The following is a 22,389-nucleotide window of genomic DNA, read 5'->3' on the forward strand; positions in this document are numbered from 1 at the left end:
TCCGTTGTAGTCTAGTTGGTTAGGATACTCGGCTCTCACCCGAGAGACCCGGGTTCAAGTCCCGGCAACGGAAACTTTTATTTTTCGGTTGAAAAACAACAATCATTAGATTGTGCCGCTGCTCTATGTTGAACCTTATCTAACAGTTCAGACTTTTGAGATATTTTTATATGTTTTCAAATAGATTTTTATATTTAATTTTGTAACAAAAACTTTAAAAACTATATCTAACATGATTTTTAACTATGTCACGGTATAAAAAAAACTACATGAAAAATGTTTTAATAAATTGTTAGTTTATGCCGTTCGCTCAAATATTTACTATTTTCAATATTAAAACCTATATATAATTTTTTTTAAAAAGAAAAACCTGTATATAGATTACGTACACACCATTTAAATTTACGTTAGCTTATTATAATATAAAGACAAAAGTAATGGCGTGTTTGTTACCTTGTCACGTCGAGTCAAATATGCGTCTCATAAAAGCTAATACAAATAGCTTAGCCTTAGTATGTGTGTAGGACGTGGTTTCATTGATTGATGCCAGTATAGAATGTGAACGTGTTTCCAAAACACGCATTAAAACCCACAGGAATGCATGCAATATTGCAATGTATCTGTAAATTTAACTGAGTTACAACATCTAATTTCTATTTATTTTACCCATGCATACCTTAATTTTAGTTTGAAATGGAAATGGAATACTAATTATTATTAAGATAAAAATAAAAATGGGTTGACTTTCACCCTTCTCGATCTAATTCTATTCCATTTCAATTCAGGAATTGAGTTAGGTTAAAATAATCCACAGAAAAACGAGTTACGTTTTTGTAAACTCAGCTTATTGATGAATCCAGTTGGATTGAGCTAGCTCACAGGTTCCCACTTGACACTTCTAAAATTCACAAAATATTATGTTAAATTACACGTTCATTTTTATAGAATAAAATTGAAAAAACAAAGCATACTTTTAGTACACAATATATCCTTTATTATTGATTAAAATCTATATAAGAATATTATAATTAATTATAGGTATTGTTTATAACTTAATATAATGAATAACATAGAACTTTATAACAATAAAAATGAATTAAAAAATAGGTTACTAATTATCAACACTTGCCCTTTTGCTTAAAATAAAAAGTTCAAATGAAAAAGAAAATAAGGAAAGAGAGCAAATTAAAATTTGAAATGAATAGAAAATTAGTGATTTATTTTCAATTTTTTATTCTTAAAATTAATTTTTTTGTCCTTTTAAATTTTTCTTCAACGAAATAAAGTAAAATATACTATTCTTGATATTTCCTCTCTCCTCTTTTTGCCTGTCTTTCTCCTTAAACAAACTATAATGTTGAGAGCATACCTTGTTATATGCTCCGTTTGAGCTTTGAGGTTTCGAAGGAGTGAAAGTAGAAAAAAAAAATTAAAAGGAAAAAAAATGTACATAACAATGTTTTTTTTTGTTTGGTTGAAGAAAAAAAAAACTTCAAGAAATAAATATTTTAATGTTCTTCTCTAATTTAAATTTCAAATTTGTTTCTTCTATTTAATTTTTTTCCTCTCTATCAAACATAGGTGAAGCTTTACAACCATGAACATTGTCTAATTTGTTCTTTTTTAAAGGAATCATCAAATTATTTATATAATATTTTTTAAACACTGTTTTTTTTTTATTTCTTTTATTACTATCATTCATTATACGTTTTCACTTTTTAATAAAAAAAAAACATATGTTTATAAAATATTATGCAATTAACATGTCTTTGGTTAAGAAGAAGATTGAGTAGGCACCTATTTTAGATATGTGGTGACAAAAAATATGTATTTGTAATTTACGAAACATAAATATATAGGTGTTTACTGTGTGTGAATTGTGAGTTAATGATTAATGCTTGTGGTGAGTGGAGAAAAAGCAATAAGAAAAGGGGGGGGGGGGAACAAAAACAGCTGTCCGGCGTACGGGTACGGGCGTATTAGACAGCTCATGTCGTATTAGACGGGTGTGGGCCAAAGGGCAGCCATAACATAAGTGCAACTTTAGTTATTATTCACTCATATCAAATGAAGGAGTGCATTTTGCAATTGATAAGATAAGATCTCGTGCCTATAAATCAACACTAGCTAAGACGTACGGAACATACTCATCACCAAGCGACAACCTATATCATATGATATATTGTAATCTACTAACAGCAAACTAATTATAATAAGAATGGTGATTAGGTAGTGTGTGCTTGATTTATATCTGGGTGTATTTGAGATAAAAATTTCAAAATTTATTGTAGGTTTTATAGCTTTGTACTTTACTTTAGGGTGTGTTAGTTTAGGGGGATGAATTTAGAATGCAATTAAATTGAGGTATTTGAGGGATGAAAGTTGTTTGTTTTGGGTGAATATGTGATGCAATTTCTTAAAAAATTGTGGGTGTCATTGGAAGATATTAAATTGTGTTGGCCAATGAGAAAAAGTGAGATATGTTCTTCCAAAATTGTCCCAAAAAAATCTAGTGTCATGGAAACTTTTGAATTTGATAGAACTACGGGTGTTAAGTTGTCAATATAATCCATTATGTTTAGGACATAGTTAACTAGGTGATAAGTATGTTTCGTACGTTTTAGCTAGGTGATAATTATGTTTATGACATAATTAACTGCAATTGATAAAATTAGTTAAAAATTAATTGAAAGTTGAAAAATTAGTTGGTAGTTAAAAATTGAAAGTTGAAAAATTAATTTATTAAATTATAAGGATTAATAAAACTAATTATTGAAATAACAAAAAAGTGTAAAATAACATAAAAATAATAAAATAATAATTTATTTTAAAAAGGTAACCAAGAAATCAAATAAATGTATTGAACATAAAAATGGAAAAAAATATAAAAAGATAGAAACTAGTGTTTTAAAAATACTACTTCAAAAAATATTAGAAACTACTAAAAAAAACTTATTTACCAAATAGCAAAATAAGTTTTTGCAGCTAGTAAAAATAGTTAAAAATTAACTGAAATATCTTATCGAACATATTCAAATTAATTATGTTTGTATCATAGTGGATCAGGTATGACACTATATTGAAACATTTTGTTGTTAGGTTGACTACATAATTGATTATCTTATTAATATAATCAGTTATGTATCAATTGCATAATTAATAGATAGAAATAAAATGAATATTTCTTTCATTTCTGTTTATTCTTTACTTGCTACTTAATAATTCAAATCTTTCATCTCTTTCATCTTAATCAAATAATTTCACTTTCTATTATTTTTTCACTCTATTTCAATTCTTTTAATTCCTCACACTTTCATCTCTTCATCAAATACTATCTTAATTTAAATGTATCACTTATTTTCATCTGAATTAACTTTCATACTTTTTTCATTCTTTTAAACTAAACTCACCCTAAGATAACATCTATCTCAATAAGGATTAAAGTAAAAACATCATATATACAAAACAAATATAATCAGGCTTAGTTTAGTTGGTGAGTAATTTATTTAAAAAAATGTGAGTTTGATTTTCATTATCGATGTAAATAACTAATTGATGAGTAATATATAAGTATTTCATATATAAGTGTTCCTTGAGTCTTAATATTCTCTAATATTGATGAGTTGTTAAGAGACCAAAATCCAACTCACCTATGTAGGAAAAAAATATAATAAGTGATAATTAAAAAGAGAAAAAAAGAAAATGGAGTGAAAGTAAGATACACGAATAAATGTTTAAAATTATAAAACTAGTTACTATATTATTAATTATAAAATTTTGCTGGGTTAATTTTTGTCGGTATTATGGAAAGTAAAAGAGTAAAAAAAAAATGAAATTTGAATTAAAAGGTCTAAAACTTTTATCTTATCAACACTCGGACCCCAATGTTGAAGATAAGAACAAATTATGTTTGATTCGCGCCTATTATACACTCATCCACATATCATAAATTCGTACCTTCATCTTTTCAACATTCAACAATCAAGATGATTATAGATAAGGATGACATTCTTAGAATCCAATTAAAATCAGATTTTTTTTTTATGTAAGAATTAAAATTTAAAAAAGTTAAATTTCAGATTAAAGAACAATCAAAATTATATTTTTTTAGGAAAATGTTAAATAACTTCACATCACACTTTTATTTTGAGTGTCAAATAAATGAATAAATATTAATTTTTATAATAATTATTTTAAAAATTATATCATCCGTAATTTAGAATTAAATAACTATACAAATATTTTATATTATTAGTGTGATCATTAAATTTTAACATAAAATATATTTTTAATTTTTTATGAGTATAAAAGTTTGATTTTAATATTTTTAAATAAAAAAACAATAATTTTAGTACTTCCCGATTATATGACTTAGGAGCATTGGTGACATCAAAGGGTAACGCAAGTAAATGTAACACAATTATTACACCTGGACGATGTGTTATTTCCATTTACTTAACAATGTCGATAAAAGGAATTACATATGATATACATTTAAAAGACAATGTACTAAAACAATACGTTTTTAAATTTGACGAAGTAAAATTAAGTTTCAAGGACCAAAATTTATATTTCTTTTTTATTTTATTAAAGCACGCACAAAAGAGGCAATTAATTGATATAGAGGAAACAAAACTTGTTTTGTGGAAAATTCAGACTTGTAAACTGACGAAACGGACAGAAGAATATATAAGGCAGCGGGGCATGCATTGTCAAGAAAATCTGAAATGATTCGTCGGGGACAGGGCATTTAGTTTATTGCAATGAACCAAAAAGAAAGTATTTTTCAGCGTCACGAATACTTCAAGAAATGTTAATAAAAAATCATATAATATGAATTTTGTTTACTTTGAAATTCACGTGTTATATCTTAATTATGTTGCTTCTTGTGTTACAAATGTTATGCCATCATTTTAAAATATTATATTCTGAATTTTAAGCAATCAACAATTTTCAGTTATACACGTATATTTGTTTAAACTTATTTATTGAGAAAACACTTATTTTAAATAAAATAATATTTTTTGTTTTTTTAGTATGTTTGTTTAAATTGTTTTGCTTAAAACTTTTAAGAAACAAATTTTAAGTAAGTTTATTTAAACTTTAAAATTCATTTTTAAAAGAACTTTTTTAAAAAAAATATTTTTTTAAGAAACATATATGATTTTTATTATAAAAAAAACAAAAAAAAACTACTTATTTTAAATAAAAGTAGTTTATAAAAACAAATTAAAAAAATTATTTATTTTATTAAGAAGCACGTTTTTGAAAAAATAAAATTAAACAAATTGATCCTTCTATATATATCTGTTTTTTTTAGAAAAATATTTAAAAATGCTTTTTTACAATTGCTTTTTTCTGAGTCTTTTTGGGTTTGTTTGACAATAATAGTTGATAATATGGGTGTTGTAAGTCTCTAACTTTTACAGGACGGTTACTTTGACATTAGAGGCCTATTGGAAAAAGAAAAAAAAACCGCAAAACCTGATGGAAAGTGTCATACGTTGTAGAAATGTGTTTCGGTTCCCTTTCTAATCTAAAAGCCTTATATACTTCTAAAAAGTTGTAGAAGAAGTGTGTTTAGCTTAAAGCTTTAGGGGTATTCACTCAATGAGTGTTGTTAAGGCTGATAAAAAAAAGTGTTGTTAAGATGTAACATCATCATAAACACTACTTTCTTGTATGGGTAAGTTGTATTTATTGCAAACTAAGTAGGTGGGTTAGTTTAGTTTTGGTTTAGAGAGAAGTGCTGGATAAAACTAAGAAGGTGGCACCAAATTGATGAGATTCCAAAGCATCTTTATCATATGGTAATGGAGTCGGTCTTCTGTCAACGGAGAAATTATAGGAAAACTACGTTCCCATTGACAATGCTAACGTTTTATTTACTTTTCTTTCTTGAACATCGTATACACGAGGAATTTTCAAGCTCAAATATGAGGACCCTTCAACACTTTGGCGGAATGGCGGTAGAGAGCTCATCGTCATTAGGAATGGAAATACGTAAGATGGTATGTCAGGCACATCGGAGATTTAAAAAAAAAATCTTTTTAGATAAAAAGATAAGGTTTTATTACACTTGATGGGCTAGTTTTATATTTTATACTATATGTTTTTATTTATTATAAATATTATATTTAATATTTAATATAGGTTAATAGTAATTTTTAAAATAAAATATTTTAATTTGAAACTCTTATTCTTTTACTATGTTAGACTCCTTTAAATTTAATTATGTTTTAACTATATTTCATGTGTACTATTAATCAAATTGTATTATGTATGCTGAATATTGTAATATTTATCATTGTCGATTTATCGGGAATTCACATATTATCATACTTGATACGATAACACTTCACTCAACTTCTTATTAATCATAACTGCCTGTAGGTAGTTCTTTCAATGTACTTTATTTTTATTCACTCATTTTTGGAAAATTTCTAAAAAATGTCACTCATTTCATAATTGTTTCAAGTCAAATACGTTTAGTTGTACAGTTTTTATGTGATATGTTACCAAAAATTAAATGTATTTTATTGGTATATGTAGTACTAATTAATTCTTTTAAGTCATTCTCAACTATATAATCTCATACTTACACAACTTCTAGATTCCTCTCATTCTAATGTGATTCATCTAGGGTGTTACATGTTCTTTCACTTGGTTCGTCCTCGAACCACACCATACTAGGATAAATATTTGTTTTGATACAATTTGTAACATCCCTCATCCTCAATTTTCACGATGACACTTCACTCAACTTTCCGTTGGTCAAAATCTTCCATAAGTAAGTATTTCTGAGACATTGACAACTAGCTTTGACATCACTCAACTTCTTTTAGGATCATTGACTGTCCCCATAAAATAATACGAGATTTTTTGATATGTTTTGTCCTTACTCACACATGCTTTTGGGAAAACTTCTTAAAAGATCACTCATTCTATAATTGTTTCAAATCAAATACACTTAACTGTTAATTTTTTATTTAATGAGATATCGAAAAGTAAATATATGTTATTAGTATAAATAATATTAATTAATTTTGTTAACTCATATCTTTAACTTTAGAATCTCTTCCTTTTACGACCTTTAGATCCTTCTCTGGTATTATTCACAAATATTCTATTTATATCTTGCACGTTGAAACTTGATTCATTGCACATAATAAATGAAGTTTGTATTACAAAGAACTTGACTACATTGACTGGGTCATTATTTAACTCTACGAAAAGTTGAGAGAAACTTTGCGTGATATACTACAGAACTTCAAAACTAGAATGATAATTTTTTGTAAAAAAAAAAAGGCATGGGAAAAACAGTTTAGAAAGAATGTACATTGAGATTAAACTAAAATAAATCCTTTAGGTGAAAATAAAATTATGACAACAACTTGATAATTATAAAGTTTGTCAAAATTTATTTTTCTTTATTTTTATTTTTTACAAAGCATGTAATAATTTAGGTGGGCATTATTTTTTATGGTCCATTTATTAGGCTTATTCACCTATTTGTAAACTTTATATAAAACAAATTAAATATATAGGTTTTCAAGCCCATCAAGCCTTCAAACATGATAGGCCTTAAAAATTGTCCATGATAGACCAACATGTCAACTTCAAACTCTGACTTTGACTTGTTTTCACTGTTACCTGTTTGTTCCTTTTACTTTATTTTTGATAAAGAGATTCATGAATTGAGATCCTAATGAGACCCTAATGTATAGATACAAATGGTCCAATTCGTCCAATGGGAGCAAAAATTTTGGGGAGCATCAAGTGTACGATGAGACTATCATTTGGGAGCACTCTAACAAACTAACACATGAGTATACTTGTGCTAATTAAGTCTAGAATCTTTTAGGGTTTAGGGTTAGAGTGATGATACAAACTGTCCCCTTTGTAATGAAGGGGAAGAAACAATTTCTCACCTTTTGTTTGTTTGCAGGGTGGCAGCTTCCATTTGGTATCTGAGCGCGCATTGGTGCGCTATCCAATCGTTGATTCATCCTATGGTGGAGGACTTCTTCTGGCAGTTCTCAAATTAGGTGCAAGGGAAAGAAGCTAAGTTGATGTGGTCAAATGTTTGGCCGGAGACAATATGGAAAATTTGGGAGCAGCGAAATGATGTGGTGTTTCAATGGTGGCCAGTTCTGCAGGATGAAGATATTGGAGTTGGTTAACGTGAGGTGATGGCACTGGAATAGGGGGGGCGGGAAATTAAAAGGTTTTCATTACTCACTATATGATTAATATGATATTCCAATGTGCGATCGCTGATGAATCAGATGCTGTGAAAAGGCTCTGCATTTTATCTGAATTCATTATGCTACGACGATTTTTAGATAATATACAGGCACTTGTGCGGACTGTCAAGCTTAATCAGTTGGGAATTGAAGGATCAATCGAATTTGTTGATGCATACGGAAGTAACATGCATGTATCAATGGGGAATTGAAGGGCTCAGTTGCTGTTCATAGTATATTTTTTAGAACTTTGTTTTGTTTTAGGGAACTGTATGGAAGTGGTCTAGAAGGGATGGTTCTGATTTAGGTGTTGGTTCGGGTGGTTAGCATCTATTTAGGTTCCATGGATTTAAATGGCAGCTAACCATGTCAAGTTTTCTGTCTTTTTTTATGTATGTATATGGGTTATGGTACCCATTGTATCAATATATTTTCTTAGCTAATTTTTTTAAGAAAAGAGTAAAACCTTTTAGAGAAGAAAACATACTTTGAAATGAAAAAACCATTAGTGTTATACACAGTATTGTCGGTGGTTGTGTTACCGTCTTCGCTGCTGCATACGACGGATCGTTGCTGGGGTTCCCAAACATTGGCAAGTTCGTAATGAGTTGAGTTGGGTGAAAGAAATTTGGAAGGTTTTTCTATGGTCTTTTGTTGTAATATTATGGGAATGGAGTTTTTTTCTTCAATGAAATTTTTGAACAATTTTACCGTAACGGTTGCTCTTCAACAGCCTCACATATAAAATGGACTTCAATTCCCGCCGCCCAATAATGGCAATCAATCTGTTCTACCCTACCTTTGGTTTCCATTCACCAAATTCACACCCAATCTAACAGAATTATCCTACCAAAAACCAATTACTTTTTGTGCAGGAAACTGGTTTAACATCGAATTCATCAACACTCAATGTAGTTTTGAGACAATTGTGTTCATCAATTCCGACATAAGGATAACCTAATCCCACAACAAACACGGCAAAACCAGTTGATTAGGGAAATAAACCCTAAAAACACAATAATAACACCAAACGACTAAAAGTAATTAAATGACTAACATAAAAAGGGCAAACCAGTAAAATTACTCAAACTCATATAAAATAAACATTAACTTTTGATTACTGCAATATATTACCTATATACAATTTTTGAAGTTGAATTTGATATTAAATCATTGTTTCCAATAAAAAAAATATAATTTAAATAAAAAAACCCTTGAAAACATTATATTATACTCAAAAATCTCACGTACAATTTAGATAAATTCCTGACCATTTTTAAATTAACATTTTAAAAATTGTTTTTTATTAAATGGATTTTTTTATAAATAAACTATATTTTGTCGTTAGGAATTAGAAGAGTTTTGAACTAAATACTGGTCACAATTTCTTAATATAAATAGATTAAACTTTGAATCAATTAAACTGATGTCTTAATTATATGGTATTTTGTTATGAAAATAGTTAAATGTATTTGCTTTCAGAAAAGTTAAATGTTTCTATAAAAATAACTATAACTATTTGAACATCAATTATATATTTTGGGAATAAAATTCTCACTGTGAGGCTTTTCCAATAATCAGGACCTCATTATTCCGAATTTTCAAATTAAATTAATTTATCAACTTGTTTTCCCTATGTGGACCGCCCTCTGTTCCGAGCTTGAACCATCTTCAGCTTCAAGTTCTTAACAAAGCGCCCCACGTTCTGAGACAAACCCAGTATGCTGTCTGCCATGGAGGATGAGAAAGTTTCGATTTTTCATTGATTGGGTATAACTGCACAAAGAGGTTAGTGAAGCAATGCATAGAGCGATCGTGTTTCTCATTCACCCACGATTCCTCCTCCTCTTCCTTGTCCTCTCAATTTTCCTCATTTTCACATTTTCTGGTTCTACTACTACCAGTGGTTTTGCTACACCTCAACAGGTGCGCCCTTTAACCCTTTATCTGTCTGTTGTCTTTGTGGGTCTGATTTTGGGCAATTGTGCCGGGTTTCGTGCATAATGTTTATATTACTGTGAGTTTGATGGGGTATAGTTTAAGTTTCTTTCCATAGATCTGAACGTTCCGTTACATGCATTTGCCACGTGTTTTCGTTTTACTCTTTCATTTTTACTTTCTGTTACTGATAGAATGAAATCAAAATGGAGTTTTTGTATTTTAATTTTGCTTACATTACCTGTAATGCCATCCCAAGGAAGTGCACCTTATGAAATTAAACTCTTTGATGTAATTGAATTGTATTGCTTTCGGATGCATTTTAACTTTTGCCATTGTAATCATTCTTATTATTAGTTGTCTGCTGTCTATGCAGTCTAATTTGATTACTGATGAATATCTCATGGCTCAATTCTGTGGGATTGCGCTGTGTCTGGGTAGCATGCTTTGCATTATAATCAATTCCTTCTTTATTAATTCAAGTAAGTTGTTTGAGTTCCTTTTTGGTTGGGTTAGTGTATGCTCTATGCAGTACTAGAAGTATGAACTAGGTAATGTATTCAAACTTCCAGCTGTAGACTAGCACAAAATTGGAGCAGCTCAAGAATAAAATGGAGGTTTAGCCCTGAAAGTGAATCAACGGAGGGTCATAACTCATAACATACATTAGCCAGTTTGAAGAGGCATCCATCTTGTAGACCAAATGTGTGTACCCGTGCCTTGTAACCCAGCTTTAGAAAGAAGAGGATAATGAGAGCTTCAAAAGGTGGGTGGAGACACAGAATCTTTTAGTTCCCATGATTCCTTTAAGTATTAGTGAGAGGACATCTACACTATAGGGCTCCCGAGGCACAGGGTGCATTTAGTGCTCACAGAAGGCTATGATCATTTATAAATGTGATAGAAATTGATGAAACGAGGATACTAGATTAGGAGAGTATACTAGTAGAAGAATGTGACATAAACAGAAGAGGATAGTATTTTGATGAGAAAGGCAATATGAAAAAAAGTGTTTTGAAGAGGATAGTATACCTGGGTAAGCAATACCGCAGAAGTTAACTTTATCCTTTGATTTCAGTTTGAGTCTTTTGCTGAAATCAACCCATCATGTTTTATCTTTCCCACCTTATTCTGAGCATTCCCTGCTTCTTGGAGTGTTACCCTTATCTATATTTGTGGCGGTAGCTCTATCTAGTACAGGTTCATTGGTTGAAGTTGTATGAGCCACACTCTGACTATAAATGAAGTTTTTTTGTCCACTATATTATGTGTGGACCTGTTTTGAGACCACCATTTTTAACACTGAATATTTATAAACATTAAACAACAACTTGTGTTAGTTGTGTATCATTTGATTGCAAATCGATGGTTAGGTGTTAGAATATTAGGAAAATATCTTTAATTTATTAAAGAATATCTTAAATTATCTCTTACGATTAGTTGTTATTTTGGAGTATCTTAGATTATCCTTTAAAATTAGTTTCTTATCCCATAATATCTCCTAGGATTAGTTTTCATATTTCTTAGTAATTATCATGTTTTGTTTTGTTATTTAAGTAAAATTAGGAGTCTATTAATTAGAATAAATAAAGGTTAGTGCCTTAGTCTTTTGAATAAGATCAGTGTATCGAATTGTATTCATGATTCAAGATTATTATCTTTTTCTTTTCTCTCCTTTTTTTGCCAAACCCATATACCTTCAACATGGTATCAGAGCCATCAGGACTTGTCCTTCATTATTCTGCTATTGAGTTGCTACTCAGAACTCTTGTAACAATGTCTATCTTTCCAAATCCTTCTCTTTGTTCCTTGATATTTGTTGTTTGCCACCATTACATATCCCATAATTACATTAGTGTTCTTCTTTAGTTTTCAAGCTCCGTTGTTACTAGCATATGCCATTTCTTTTGCTTTGCATTTTCAATGGTAAAATTTGCAAAATAATGAAAGTTGGGTGGTAAAATGTGCAATTAAGCCTAAATTCTAAAAACTTTTTAGTTTAAGAAAAGATCTTTAAAAGTTCTCATTCAAGATGATGATTTAGATTTATAATATAGGAGTAGATTTGGAGTCTATTAATTAGTATGAAAGTTCTCAAATCATATTCATAATTCAAGGTTATTTGCTTTTTCTCTTCTCTATTTCTCTCTAAAAGCTAGTAATTTCAACATTAGGCCATGTGTAAATTTTTCCCACTTATGATTTCCATCTTAACTGATAAACTTTCCCCTTTTCTGATGTAGGTTGTTGAGATCATTGAGGAGAAACCAGAAGAGGAGCCTGAAATTACACACAGAGTATTCTTGGATATTGATATTGATAAACAGCGTTTAGGTTGTCAAGGAGTATTTTTAGAAATTTTACTCATTGCAATCATTTGAATCAATTTGACTCATGAAATACTTTTGTTACAAAGAGGATGTAGAAAAATTGAAGCAACAATTTAGGCTCAATGTGCTTAAAAAATGCTATTTTTCCTTTCCTATCTGATATTAACAACCTGCGGTATGCAATAACTTCTACAGGTAGGATAGTGATTGGATTATATGGCAAAGTTGTACCGAAAACTGTGGGTATGTCATTGTTCTTCTATTTCATGTTCTTTTGTCTGCAACTTAATTGCTTTAAGAATATAATTTTTCATTTTGCATGAACCAAGGGTCAGCTTCTTTAGTAGAAAATGTAATATTTGTGGGTATTCATTTTCTTTCACCCTTTTATATAGGGTGTCTACTTTAGACTTCAGTTATTTCTGTAAATTCAAACTTAAATGTGCTTGATGAAGCTTTCTCCTTGTATATTTAGGCTATTTACATACAGTAAGGCTTATACGTTATAACATTGCAATTTCTAATGACTGAATTTTCTGTCTGCAGAAAATTTTAGAGCTTTGTGTACAGGTACCTGTAGTCTCTTCATTTCGTTTATTAATTTGATCCCCATCGGTCCTTGCACTGATTAGGAGTGTTCCACGTGTAGGGGAGAAAGGCAAGAGTGAAAATGGCATAAAGCTTCATTACAAAGGAACACCATTTCATCGGATAATATCTGGTTTTGTGATTCAGGGTGGAGACATTGTTCATCATGATGGTAAAGGGTCTGAATCTATTTATGGTGGCACCTTTCCTGATGATAATTTCAAGATTAAACATTCTCACGCTGGTGAGTAACAATTTGCTTGGATGAAAGCATTTCGCTTTATTATTAATATTTTTATAACTTGATGTTTTTCTGTCATTTCTAAGATGTGTTTGAGTTGTTTCTATAAAATCTTACTCCCATGATTGCAGGTGTTGTTTCTATGGCAAATTCAGGACCTGATTCCAATGGCTCACAGTTTTTCTTTACCACAGTGAAGGCCAGATGGTAAGTTATTTTTGTCCTTAAAGTGTATGGTTTGGGCGATTTCTAGACTGGGGATCAGATGCAGTTGGATAAGTTCTTGTAGGTTAAGCGCAGTCTTTTTTAGGGTGCGAGCACACACACTTGTGAGAATTCTGATTTATCGTGAAAAACAAGAACTATAAATCTAGATCATTTAACCATACATGCAGTGGCGGACCTTGAACTAAAATTTTGGGGGAGCCAAAATAAATTTTAAGGCATATCTTTAATATGCAATATCATATTAAGTTGCAATATAAATACAAAGTTGAGAAATAAAATTATCAATTACATAAAAAATGATAAATTGTTTACATAATTATTACAAATAAAAATAGATAAAATCTATAATCATTACTTGAACATGCATGAAATTTTTGAGCATTAAGATAGAAAAAAACATTATAGGCTAAACATTACATATTTTAGAAGGAAAGTGATTATTTTACGAAAGCATAGGTTGCACAACAATAACATCAAGATGGAAAACGAGAGCAATAACAATGCTTCAAAAAGTTAGTAGATCATTGGATTTATATCAAAACAGAAAAATAAATCAATAACACAATTGAGATAATATATATATATATATATATATATATATATATATATATAATAACTAAAGATTGAAAATGAAAACACATATATACTTATCAAGATAAATCGTGCAAATATGAAAAACAAGTCTATTGATATTGTTGAAACTAAGCTACAGGTTAGGTGTTTCAGAGAATAAAAAATGATAAAGAAAGAGAAGCAACTAATCTGTAAGTTTGTGTTAAGAAAAAAGTATCAGAAATCCTTGAAAATGTTAAAACTATAATTGGCCAAAAGAGAAACAATAAATGATGGGCTTTCAATTTTTGTTGAAAAGAAAGAACTTTTGTCCTAAATTGTAAGTTAATTGAGTTAAGGTAAAAGAAACTAAGTATTAGAAATAATTAAAGTTTTTATTAATCATATTATTATAGACATATGTGTTTATAATTTTGAAAAACTCTGGGGGGGCCATGGATCCCCATCCCTATATAGCACCGCCAATGCATACATGGATGGTTAAGATCATATATTTATCTCTTAATCTCATTCATTCAAATATGATCTAGTGGTCCAAATTTTTAGTTCTGATTTCTTACAATGACTAGAATTCTCACTTGATATACTTTCTATATATAGATTGATTGACACTACCTTTGAATTTGTTCTTTTAAAGGCAAAATATATACTCATTGTGTCATCATCTATGAAGCACGGACACCTCTCTTGTCCGTAGTATTTCTGTGTCAGACGCATTTCCGACACCGACACACTCAAACATGTATCCGAGATTTCTTATTAGGTGTTTGATTCAAAAATTACTTTTTGTTGTTGAACACTTAAGCTGTCACTTTTACACAACTAATACATTTGAAAAGATATAGAAAGTTGGTTTAAAAACATGAATCTACCATCAATTTGGATATTTTATTATATGTTACTCATATGTTATTTAATTAAAATCTCTTTGTTTGTGTGTGAATGCGGTATCTTCATGTCCTATATTATAGACATTACCGTGTCGAAGTGTTTGTATCCATGTCAGAGTCTATGCTTCATAGGTTATTATCACTAGTTTATAGTTATGAGTTATGATATCAATTTACTTGTAAACTTTCCAGGTTGGATGGAGAGCATGTTGTCTTTGGCAGGGTTGTTCAAGGCATGGATATTGTGTATGTAATTGAAGGGGGAGCCGGAACCTACAGTGGAAAACCCAGAAAGAAGGTAGTGATAGCAGACTCTGGGGAGATACCAAAGAACCACTGGGATGAGGAAAATTGAACTTCCTCCTTTTGGTGACCGACCACTAGCACATGTTTGGATAGCAGACACGGCTGGTTTGTCTTTGATCTTGATTCTCTAGTTCTTAAACCATGGTTTACAAATTATTGAAAGTATACTGAAACCCGATTTCTTTTATATGTAACAATGTAAGCAATATATTTGGTAAGTCCGTTTTATGTTTTTCTGTTTATTGTGTTTTTCTTTTTTTAAATCATTCCTGTATATTTATATTAAACACTTTATATCTTAACACGGCCCTTTGCTGTAGAGAAAGGGGAAGAAATTATATTTTCTTGTTTCCGTTGAATATTCTGCTGCCCCAAAGGTTGCCGTAATTAACTATGCTCTATTTTTCTCTCTTTATTTTCCTCTATCACATAACGGATTTCATTCCATACTTTTCTTTCCCTTCTGTTTCTCTTAATTGTAAAAAAAAAAATGTACGAAATGATATCACTTCCCGCATTGTAAATATACAAGTTAATGAGTTTGAAGAATATATCGTTCTCTCCTCAATCTTATTATTCTCCTAAAAATTTATTAAAATTATAAATTTCATGATAAGTGATCATTGTAAATATTAAACAACGATTTAATTAAAATTTATTAAATCTTAAAAGGTTTTTTAAGCGATACAGAATTTAACATTTTTAATTAAATAAACTTTAAAAAAGTATCCTAACTTCTTTATTAAATCCTATCAAAAAACTTCTTTATTGAATAGGTTTAGCTTGACATAAATTATAAAATCAGATAATAATAATAATAATAAGATACTGCACACTCCGATCATTGATTGGATGATTCTTATTGTTGTTGGCTTATACAAAAGGTGTGATAAAGAAGACTAGCAGCACTAAGTAATAAGTTACGTTTAAAACCTCTGTTGAAGTCTGTGGAAGATTAAGCCGTTCAAAAGAATCAGATCAAATAGAATTTGGTTTAATGTTAGAAGTTAAAGGAATTAATTGAAGCAATGAATGTCAAGCCAACAAATGATTTGTATTATTAGAGGGGATGATATCGGACAACAATAAGAAAGAGCCACAACCCACATGTTTCTGGTGTTGTGCATGTATTATTAATTATTAAGTAATAAGAAAAGTACAACTTTGAACATAATCTCTTTCTCTTTTTCTTTCTTAATATTATCTTATTATAATTGTAAGGTTATGTTAAAGAGAAGTGTGATTTTTTTTTTTCTAGCTGTTATTTACCAGAGCAGAGTCAACAGACTGAATGTAAAATGAAGTAAAAAGCCAGATCTGCATGAGCTTTCAAAGCATGTGGATTGCAGCTCAATATTTTTTGACAGATTATACCGCGTCCTTTGACTTGCTGTCTGGACCGCTTCACCTACGGGGCACGCTGTACCGCTAGCCATTCTGGCCACCTGCTACTCGTCTGAGACGGTCATCAACTTGAACCATCGGCTCTGATACCAATTGTTGGGGAGATTCGAGGGATACACCTGTAGACCACGAGCCACCACATAAGGAGACCTGACACCACACTCTAACCCAAAACCTTAAGGCTCAGGTTTATGGGTCTTCTCCTCACTTATATGGTGTTTAACCTTTCCACTTCTACCGATGTGGGACTTCACCTCACACTTGTACTCAACATCATGTTCTTCCAATATCTCTCAATTTAAAAAAAAAAAAGGTGAAACCATAATCAAGGTTCTAAAAATATTGTTTAAGAAATTTAAAGGAAAAATATATTTTTTAGAAAAAGAAAATTTTTATTTATAATCTTTTTACCTTCTCTTATGATTTACATGATAATTTTTTTTAATTAATACCGTATGCCCACTGATTAACTACCAAAACCATAAAAAAAAATAGAGAAATAGTAAAGTAGTATTAATATATAAAGCATCTTAATAAACGAACAAGAGAATATCCTAACAATGAAATGAATAATAAATACTATTGTACTAAACACTAAGAAGAAGAAACACTATGTATAATGTCTGACCTAATATCTCACAAATTAAAAAAAATAATATTAACATAACAAGTAAAAGTATTCTGTTTTGGTTTGAGAATTTTTTTACGGCGAGGAACATTTCTTACACCCATTTGCAAGAAAAGAAAAGAAAAATAATATTTTTATTTATTGTCTTGTCTATAGAAAATTATCTTTGAATGCAACTACTTAATGGAATATAATCAGGCGTAGTACATATTAGAAGTAATCCGATTAATACACTAAAACCATAAAACTCCTATACTTTTAATTGGTGTGTAGAGTTTCAGACATAATTTTAATTGGTGTTTTTGGATGGATTGAACATGGAACATTCTTGTCCTGAGGGCTGAGGCAGCGCCACCAAAAACACAACATTGAACCCTGAATAAACACTCGTGCTCTCTCCGATGGGTTCTAGCGAGGATCCGAACAACAAAGTCGATTTTCCGTACGAGTCCCCGGCATCGCAACCCTTTCTATCGAAACCCTCGTACCCTTCATCGTCTTCTTCGGCTGTGGAAGAAGAATCGGAGTCAAACCAGCAATTCCATCACATCACTTACAATTCAGGTCCTCGCTCCTTCAAGGACCTTCCTTTCCTCATCCTCTTCCTTCTCTTCGTACTTTCCTCCTTCGCCTTTGGCATCTTCGCCATCATCCACCGAAACAACAGCTACCCCTCTCTCTCCTCCTTCACCTACGACCCCACCACCACCTCCTGCGTCCTAAACCCTTCTAATTCCTCCTCCTCCTCCGTCTCCACGCTCTCCCTCGTCGACACAACATCATCCGTTTCATCGAAATTGGTGAAGGGTCTCATATGGACTCTCGTCATCACCTTCGTTCTCAGCGTCCCCTTGTGCTGGGCTCTGCTTCTCTTACTCAAGCATTACACCAAACAGATTGTCTACGCTGCTATTCCACTCTTTATCGCCATCCCCGTTTTCCTCAACGTGTATTGGTTCGTGGCCTGCACCCTCGGCGCGTCTTGCAGCAACGCTTTCCCCCTCGCGTACCGGGTTCTGATTTTGGTGTTCTTGTTTTTGGTGATTGGGATCATTGTGTGGATCTTGGTGGTGAATTGGCATCGCGTGGAGCTCACGGTGAGCATAATCGGGGTCGCTTCCCACGCACTTTCGAGGAACATGGCTTTGTTCGGGGTGCTGCCTTGTTTGTCTGTTGGGCTGGTGCTGTATTTTGTTCCAATCGTGGTTTTCATGGTGTTTGCGAGGTTTAATGGGAAGATTGTTGTGAAGAATTTGAAGAGTGGATATGACTGTGAATGGAAGGAGGATTCTTGGGTGCCAGCTTATTATGCTTTGGCTGTTCTCACCATGTTGTGGTCTGCGGCAGCTATGGTTGAAGCTCAAGTTTATGTCATCAGTGGGACTATTGCTAATTGGTATTTCTCCAAGGAACATCAAACTCCTAAGCGGAGTATTCGAACTCCTCTCAGGTCAACATTGTTGTTGTTGCCTTACATTTGTTTGCTTATAAGTTATATCATGTTTCATTCAGACTCCAGTGTTAAATTGGTTAGTTTAACTTGAATTGTGTGCTTTGATATGATTTTGGTATATCGTATATCCTAGTTTATACATCCATGTGTACTTTATAAATTCTGTATCCAGTGTTAGAGTGCTTAGTTTGAAATGTTTTCTTTGCTTCCATTTTAGTTATTATTTATGTCAATGACTCTTGCTTGTTGCTTTGGAAAATTTTCTTAGTTCAACATTGCTGTTACCTGTGGTGTGTCTTGTGGCTTTTGAATATGATATGGTTGTTCCTTGTAGTGTACTCCTTGATTGGCTGATAGGAGAACTAATGAAAATTAATGTTCAACTGTGTTGAATGATTGCTTCTTTTCATTTAGATAGACATTAACTGTGGGAATTTGGCTTGCAGAAATGTTTTTGGTCCTTCTTCTGGCACGATATGTTTGTCAGGATTGCTTGTCTGTGTTGTTCGAATGGTGCGTTCTGCGGTTGATAGTGCAAGACAAGAGGATACTCCTGGGATAGTGAACCTTGTGTTGCGGTGCTGTGTAAATGCATTGCTGACAGCAGTTGATTTTCTTAACAAGTTTACCATAAACTTTGCTGCAATAACTGGTGAAGCCTACTGCTCTTCTGCAAGGATGACATATGAACTTCTAAGACGCAATCTTCTCTCTGCTGTTTTTGTGGAGACCATCTCATCTCGCATCCTGGCTGGAATTGTCTTTGTTTTTTCTGCATCATATACAATAGTGGTACGTGGTGTTAGTATGACTCTTATGCTTGCACTTTGCATTAGAAATTTGCTGTGAATTGTAAGTTCTTGGCATGGACATTTTCTCTTGAAACATTAAATAATTTGTACAGTGATGAAAGTTTGGCCAGTGCATAAAAAATGTATAAAATTGAAATTTTCAATCATGGTAAATGCACCAGTCATGTCAGATACTAAATAGTGAGATCCTACAAAGATTGTGAGCAAGTAATTGATTAAGATGGAAATAATTGAAGACAGAATTGTAGGAAGTGTTTAGAATGCAAGAATAAAAGCGACTAGGGTACAAAACTCCATTCTTGTCTTCCAATGCAACTGAATTCAATTCAATGCTAATCAAATCATGAAATTGGAGTTTGAACCTATGAAATTAGATTTAGCTCAATTCCTTGAGTCAAAACCAAGTATATTTCTTATTCCTTACACAATATCTAACTTGATTTAGCAACGAAATCAAAGATTTATAAAGAACCCCCAAATTTGATGTCTGTTCTTATACACACCCAGACTTCTGGCAAACAATTTAAATTCTAGTCTAAGCCCGGTGTTCCAATTACCCCACAAACCTAAGATCAGTTTCTATAGCGAAAAACTAAAGAAACACCAAGAGTATTGAGAAAGATGCACAAATTTCATGGAATAAACTTAGATAAGAAAATTCAGATTACATAAAGATTCAATATCAACCTTATTTAGCTTAGAGAGGATTAGTTACACATGGAAAACAAAACAGAAGAACAAGAAAATAGAAGGGATAAAATTCGTTTGTCCTGGTGGATCCTTTCCCTAGGACTCCAAGGCTTCAGGAATGTTTTGGAACTCTTTGATCCTCTATTCCTGCATATGCCTTCTTTTGGTCCAAAGATTCAAAATAAACTCTTGACCTGCGACCTTCAGCGCCTATTGTTGGCGCTGACTAGATACTCTTTAGTCTAACCCTTGGTGCTGGCTTTGTAGCATTGGGCACTCCAAGATAGTATCTCACTGTCATTTCATCACATGATGCTTTAGAGGAAACACATAATGCTGACTTCGTTGACCTTCAACTCCTAACACTGAATCGCTGATGATCTAGTTCTCAAGACTAGGTTATTTTTAGATTTTTTTGCGCAAATAAAATATAAAAATCATTAAAAAAATGTAAGTAATTTCTAAAAATATAAAATACTAAAATTTTACAATTAAGTGCCAAAATGTAAATATGAGAATCTAAATTCCCTAATAATGATGCCTAAAATTAGCTATAAATTTACATTGTGTTGAGCTACCAAGGAAATAATAACCCCTAAAGAGGCTAGAGCAAAGCCTAATTGAAATGAATTGAATTATTGATTGTGTCATATAGACCCTTATGTCCACGCCCTAATTGTTAAGGTAGACTTATGATATATCTCTTGCACTTGTAACCTGTGGATGTTGACCGTTTGTTTGACCACTTGCAAGTTAGAACATTTCCTTCCATTAGCATCTCTACATTTGCACTTGGTAGGCATAAATTGTAGCCAATTTATATTTCTTTTCTTGGTAATTGTTTTGAAGTTAGAAGGAGTTTGCAGGAGGATTTAAATCAGTTGAAAATTCATTTTCTTATAAAACTCCAGACTCCGGGCAAATAATGTCTTAAAAATACTTTTAGGGATAAAAAAGTATGCCATTTATTTGATGGACTTGGTTATTCTGTCTATTTAATACATTGTTACTACTTACTAGTTTGTTTTTCTATTTTCATTATTTTCTGTTTCTTCTATCAAGTTTTGTCTTAATTGTTTATGTATTACCAGGTCTGTGTTATCTTAAAAGCTGGTACCAATCTTGGGTCTGACTCATATTTTGTGGCTGCGATGGCATGGGTGCTACTGATGGTAGTGCTGGGTTACCTCGTGCATGTGCTAGACAACGTAATTGACACAATTTACGTCTGCTATGCGATAGACCGGGATAGAGGAGAGGTTTGTAAACAAGACGTCCATGAGGTTTACATTCAACTACCCATTAGTAGAAGTCTCAGACAGTCTGTTACTACAAGAACTCTAGGTGTGTAAATAATTCTTGAGATACAAATGTTTTTGAATCCTGGGATTGCTATTTTATGGACAGTGTGGAGTTAGAATTGTCTGTGACTGTGACTATGACTTGTGAGCCTATTGTGCATACTCCTGAATGTTTCTTCTTTAAAATTTGTTTTCTATTTTTTTCTAAGGGTAACTTTTAGTTAATCTGAAAGTTGACTGCAGTTTTGTGTAACCTGAATGATGTATATTTTGTTTGGGGGGAAAGAGGCACAAGTTTACCCTGTTAATCAAAAAGATTTGTTGGAGAACTAAGCAAAATCTGTATTACTTTTGTAGTGCTTTCATTCTTATTTGTTTGGTGCATTGATTTGCTTTGATCCCCTTTAGGCATTTGTATACTATTGTCTTAGTCACGAAGCCGTGTAAAACTGTAAAAGCTTCAATTCCAAGTATCTATCTGTTTCTTCTTCCTTTAGAAATACTTGTTTGTTTTAGACATGTAAAAATGAGTTAGGCGCCAAGTCTATTGGTCATTGTTTATTGAAAATTGTACTCTCTCGACCCCCTAGATCGGACATAAGATGATCTGGGCTTTGATTCTAGTCCCTTTGTGCTTACGCGCTGGGGACTGTGGGGCTATGTACCCCCTCAGCGTACTTGGTCAGAAACTGAGTGATCATTTATTCGGTTTGCCTATTTTAGGGTCCTTCGGATTCAAGACGACTGATATCACGATAAAT

General features: G+C 31.7%; 2 protein-coding genes and 1 non-coding gene across 4 annotated transcripts; all 3 read left to right on the forward strand.

Moving 5' to 3' along the window:
- TRNAE-CUC lies at window positions 1-73 on the forward strand. Its single transcript has one exon. It is a non-coding gene; the product is annotated as a tRNA-Glu (tRNA).
- Window positions 74-9,851: 9,778 nt separating this feature from the next.
- Window positions 9,852-15,696, forward strand: LOC114380478 (peptidyl-prolyl cis-trans isomerase CYP21-1-like). Of its 2 annotated transcripts, XM_028339555.1 has the most exons (7): window positions 9,854-10,172; window positions 12,428-12,518; window positions 12,710-12,757; window positions 13,061-13,084; window positions 13,164-13,346; window positions 13,475-13,550; window positions 15,227-15,696. In XM_028339555.1, the coding sequence occupies exons 1-7, from the start codon at window positions 10,047-10,049 to the stop codon at window positions 15,387-15,389; spliced, it is 711 nt and encodes a 236-aa protein (XP_028195356.1). In that variant the 5' UTR covers window positions 9,854-10,046; the 3' UTR covers window positions 15,390-15,696. The 2 variants fall into 2 exon arrangements, with proteins under 2 accessions (XP_028195357.1, XP_028195356.1); XM_028339556.1 differs by lacking the exon at window positions 12,710-12,757 and having other exon boundaries at window positions 9,852-10,172.
- A 2,077-nt stretch (window positions 15,697-17,773) lies between these two features.
- Window positions 17,774-22,012, forward strand: LOC114379974 (CTL-like protein DDB_G0274487). The gene is made up of 3 exons (XM_028338834.1): window positions 17,774-18,822; window positions 19,272-19,617; window positions 21,419-22,012. The coding sequence occupies exons 1-3, from the start codon at window positions 17,774-17,776 to the stop codon at window positions 21,677-21,679; spliced, it is 1,656 nt and encodes a 551-aa protein (XP_028194635.1). The 3' UTR covers window positions 21,680-22,012.
- The last annotated feature ends 377 nt before the right edge of the window (window positions 22,013-22,389 follow it).

The sequence above is a fragment of the Glycine soja genome, chromosome 12 (assembly GCF_004193775.1).
Source record: "Glycine soja cultivar W05 chromosome 12, ASM419377v2, whole genome shotgun sequence".
Classification (NCBI taxonomy): Eukaryota; Viridiplantae; Streptophyta; class Magnoliopsida; order Fabales; family Fabaceae; genus Glycine; species Glycine soja.

Coding starts and splice junctions, on each gene's coding strand:
- LOC114380478 (XM_028339555.1), top strand. CDS start 10,047: ATGCATAGAGCGATCGTGTTTCTCATTCACCCACGATTCCTCCTCCTC. Junction 12,758..13,060: donor AGTTGTACCGAAAACTGTGG/GTATGTCATTGT, acceptor TTCTGTCTGCAG/AAAATTTTAGAGCTTTGTGT. Junction 13,551..15,226: donor ACCACAGTGAAGGCCAGATG/GTAAGTTATTTT, acceptor TAAACTTTCCAG/GTTGGATGGAGAGCATGTTG.
- LOC114379974 (XM_028338834.1), top strand. CDS start 17,774: ATGGGTTCTAGCGAGGATCCGAACAACAAAGTCGATTTTCCGTACGAG. Junction 18,823..19,271: donor AGTATTCGAACTCCTCTCAG/GTCAACATTGTT, acceptor TTTGGCTTGCAG/AAATGTTTTTGGTCCTTCTT. Junction 19,618..21,418: donor CTGCATCATATACAATAGTG/GTACGTGGTGTT, acceptor ATGTATTACCAG/GTCTGTGTTATCTTAAAAGC.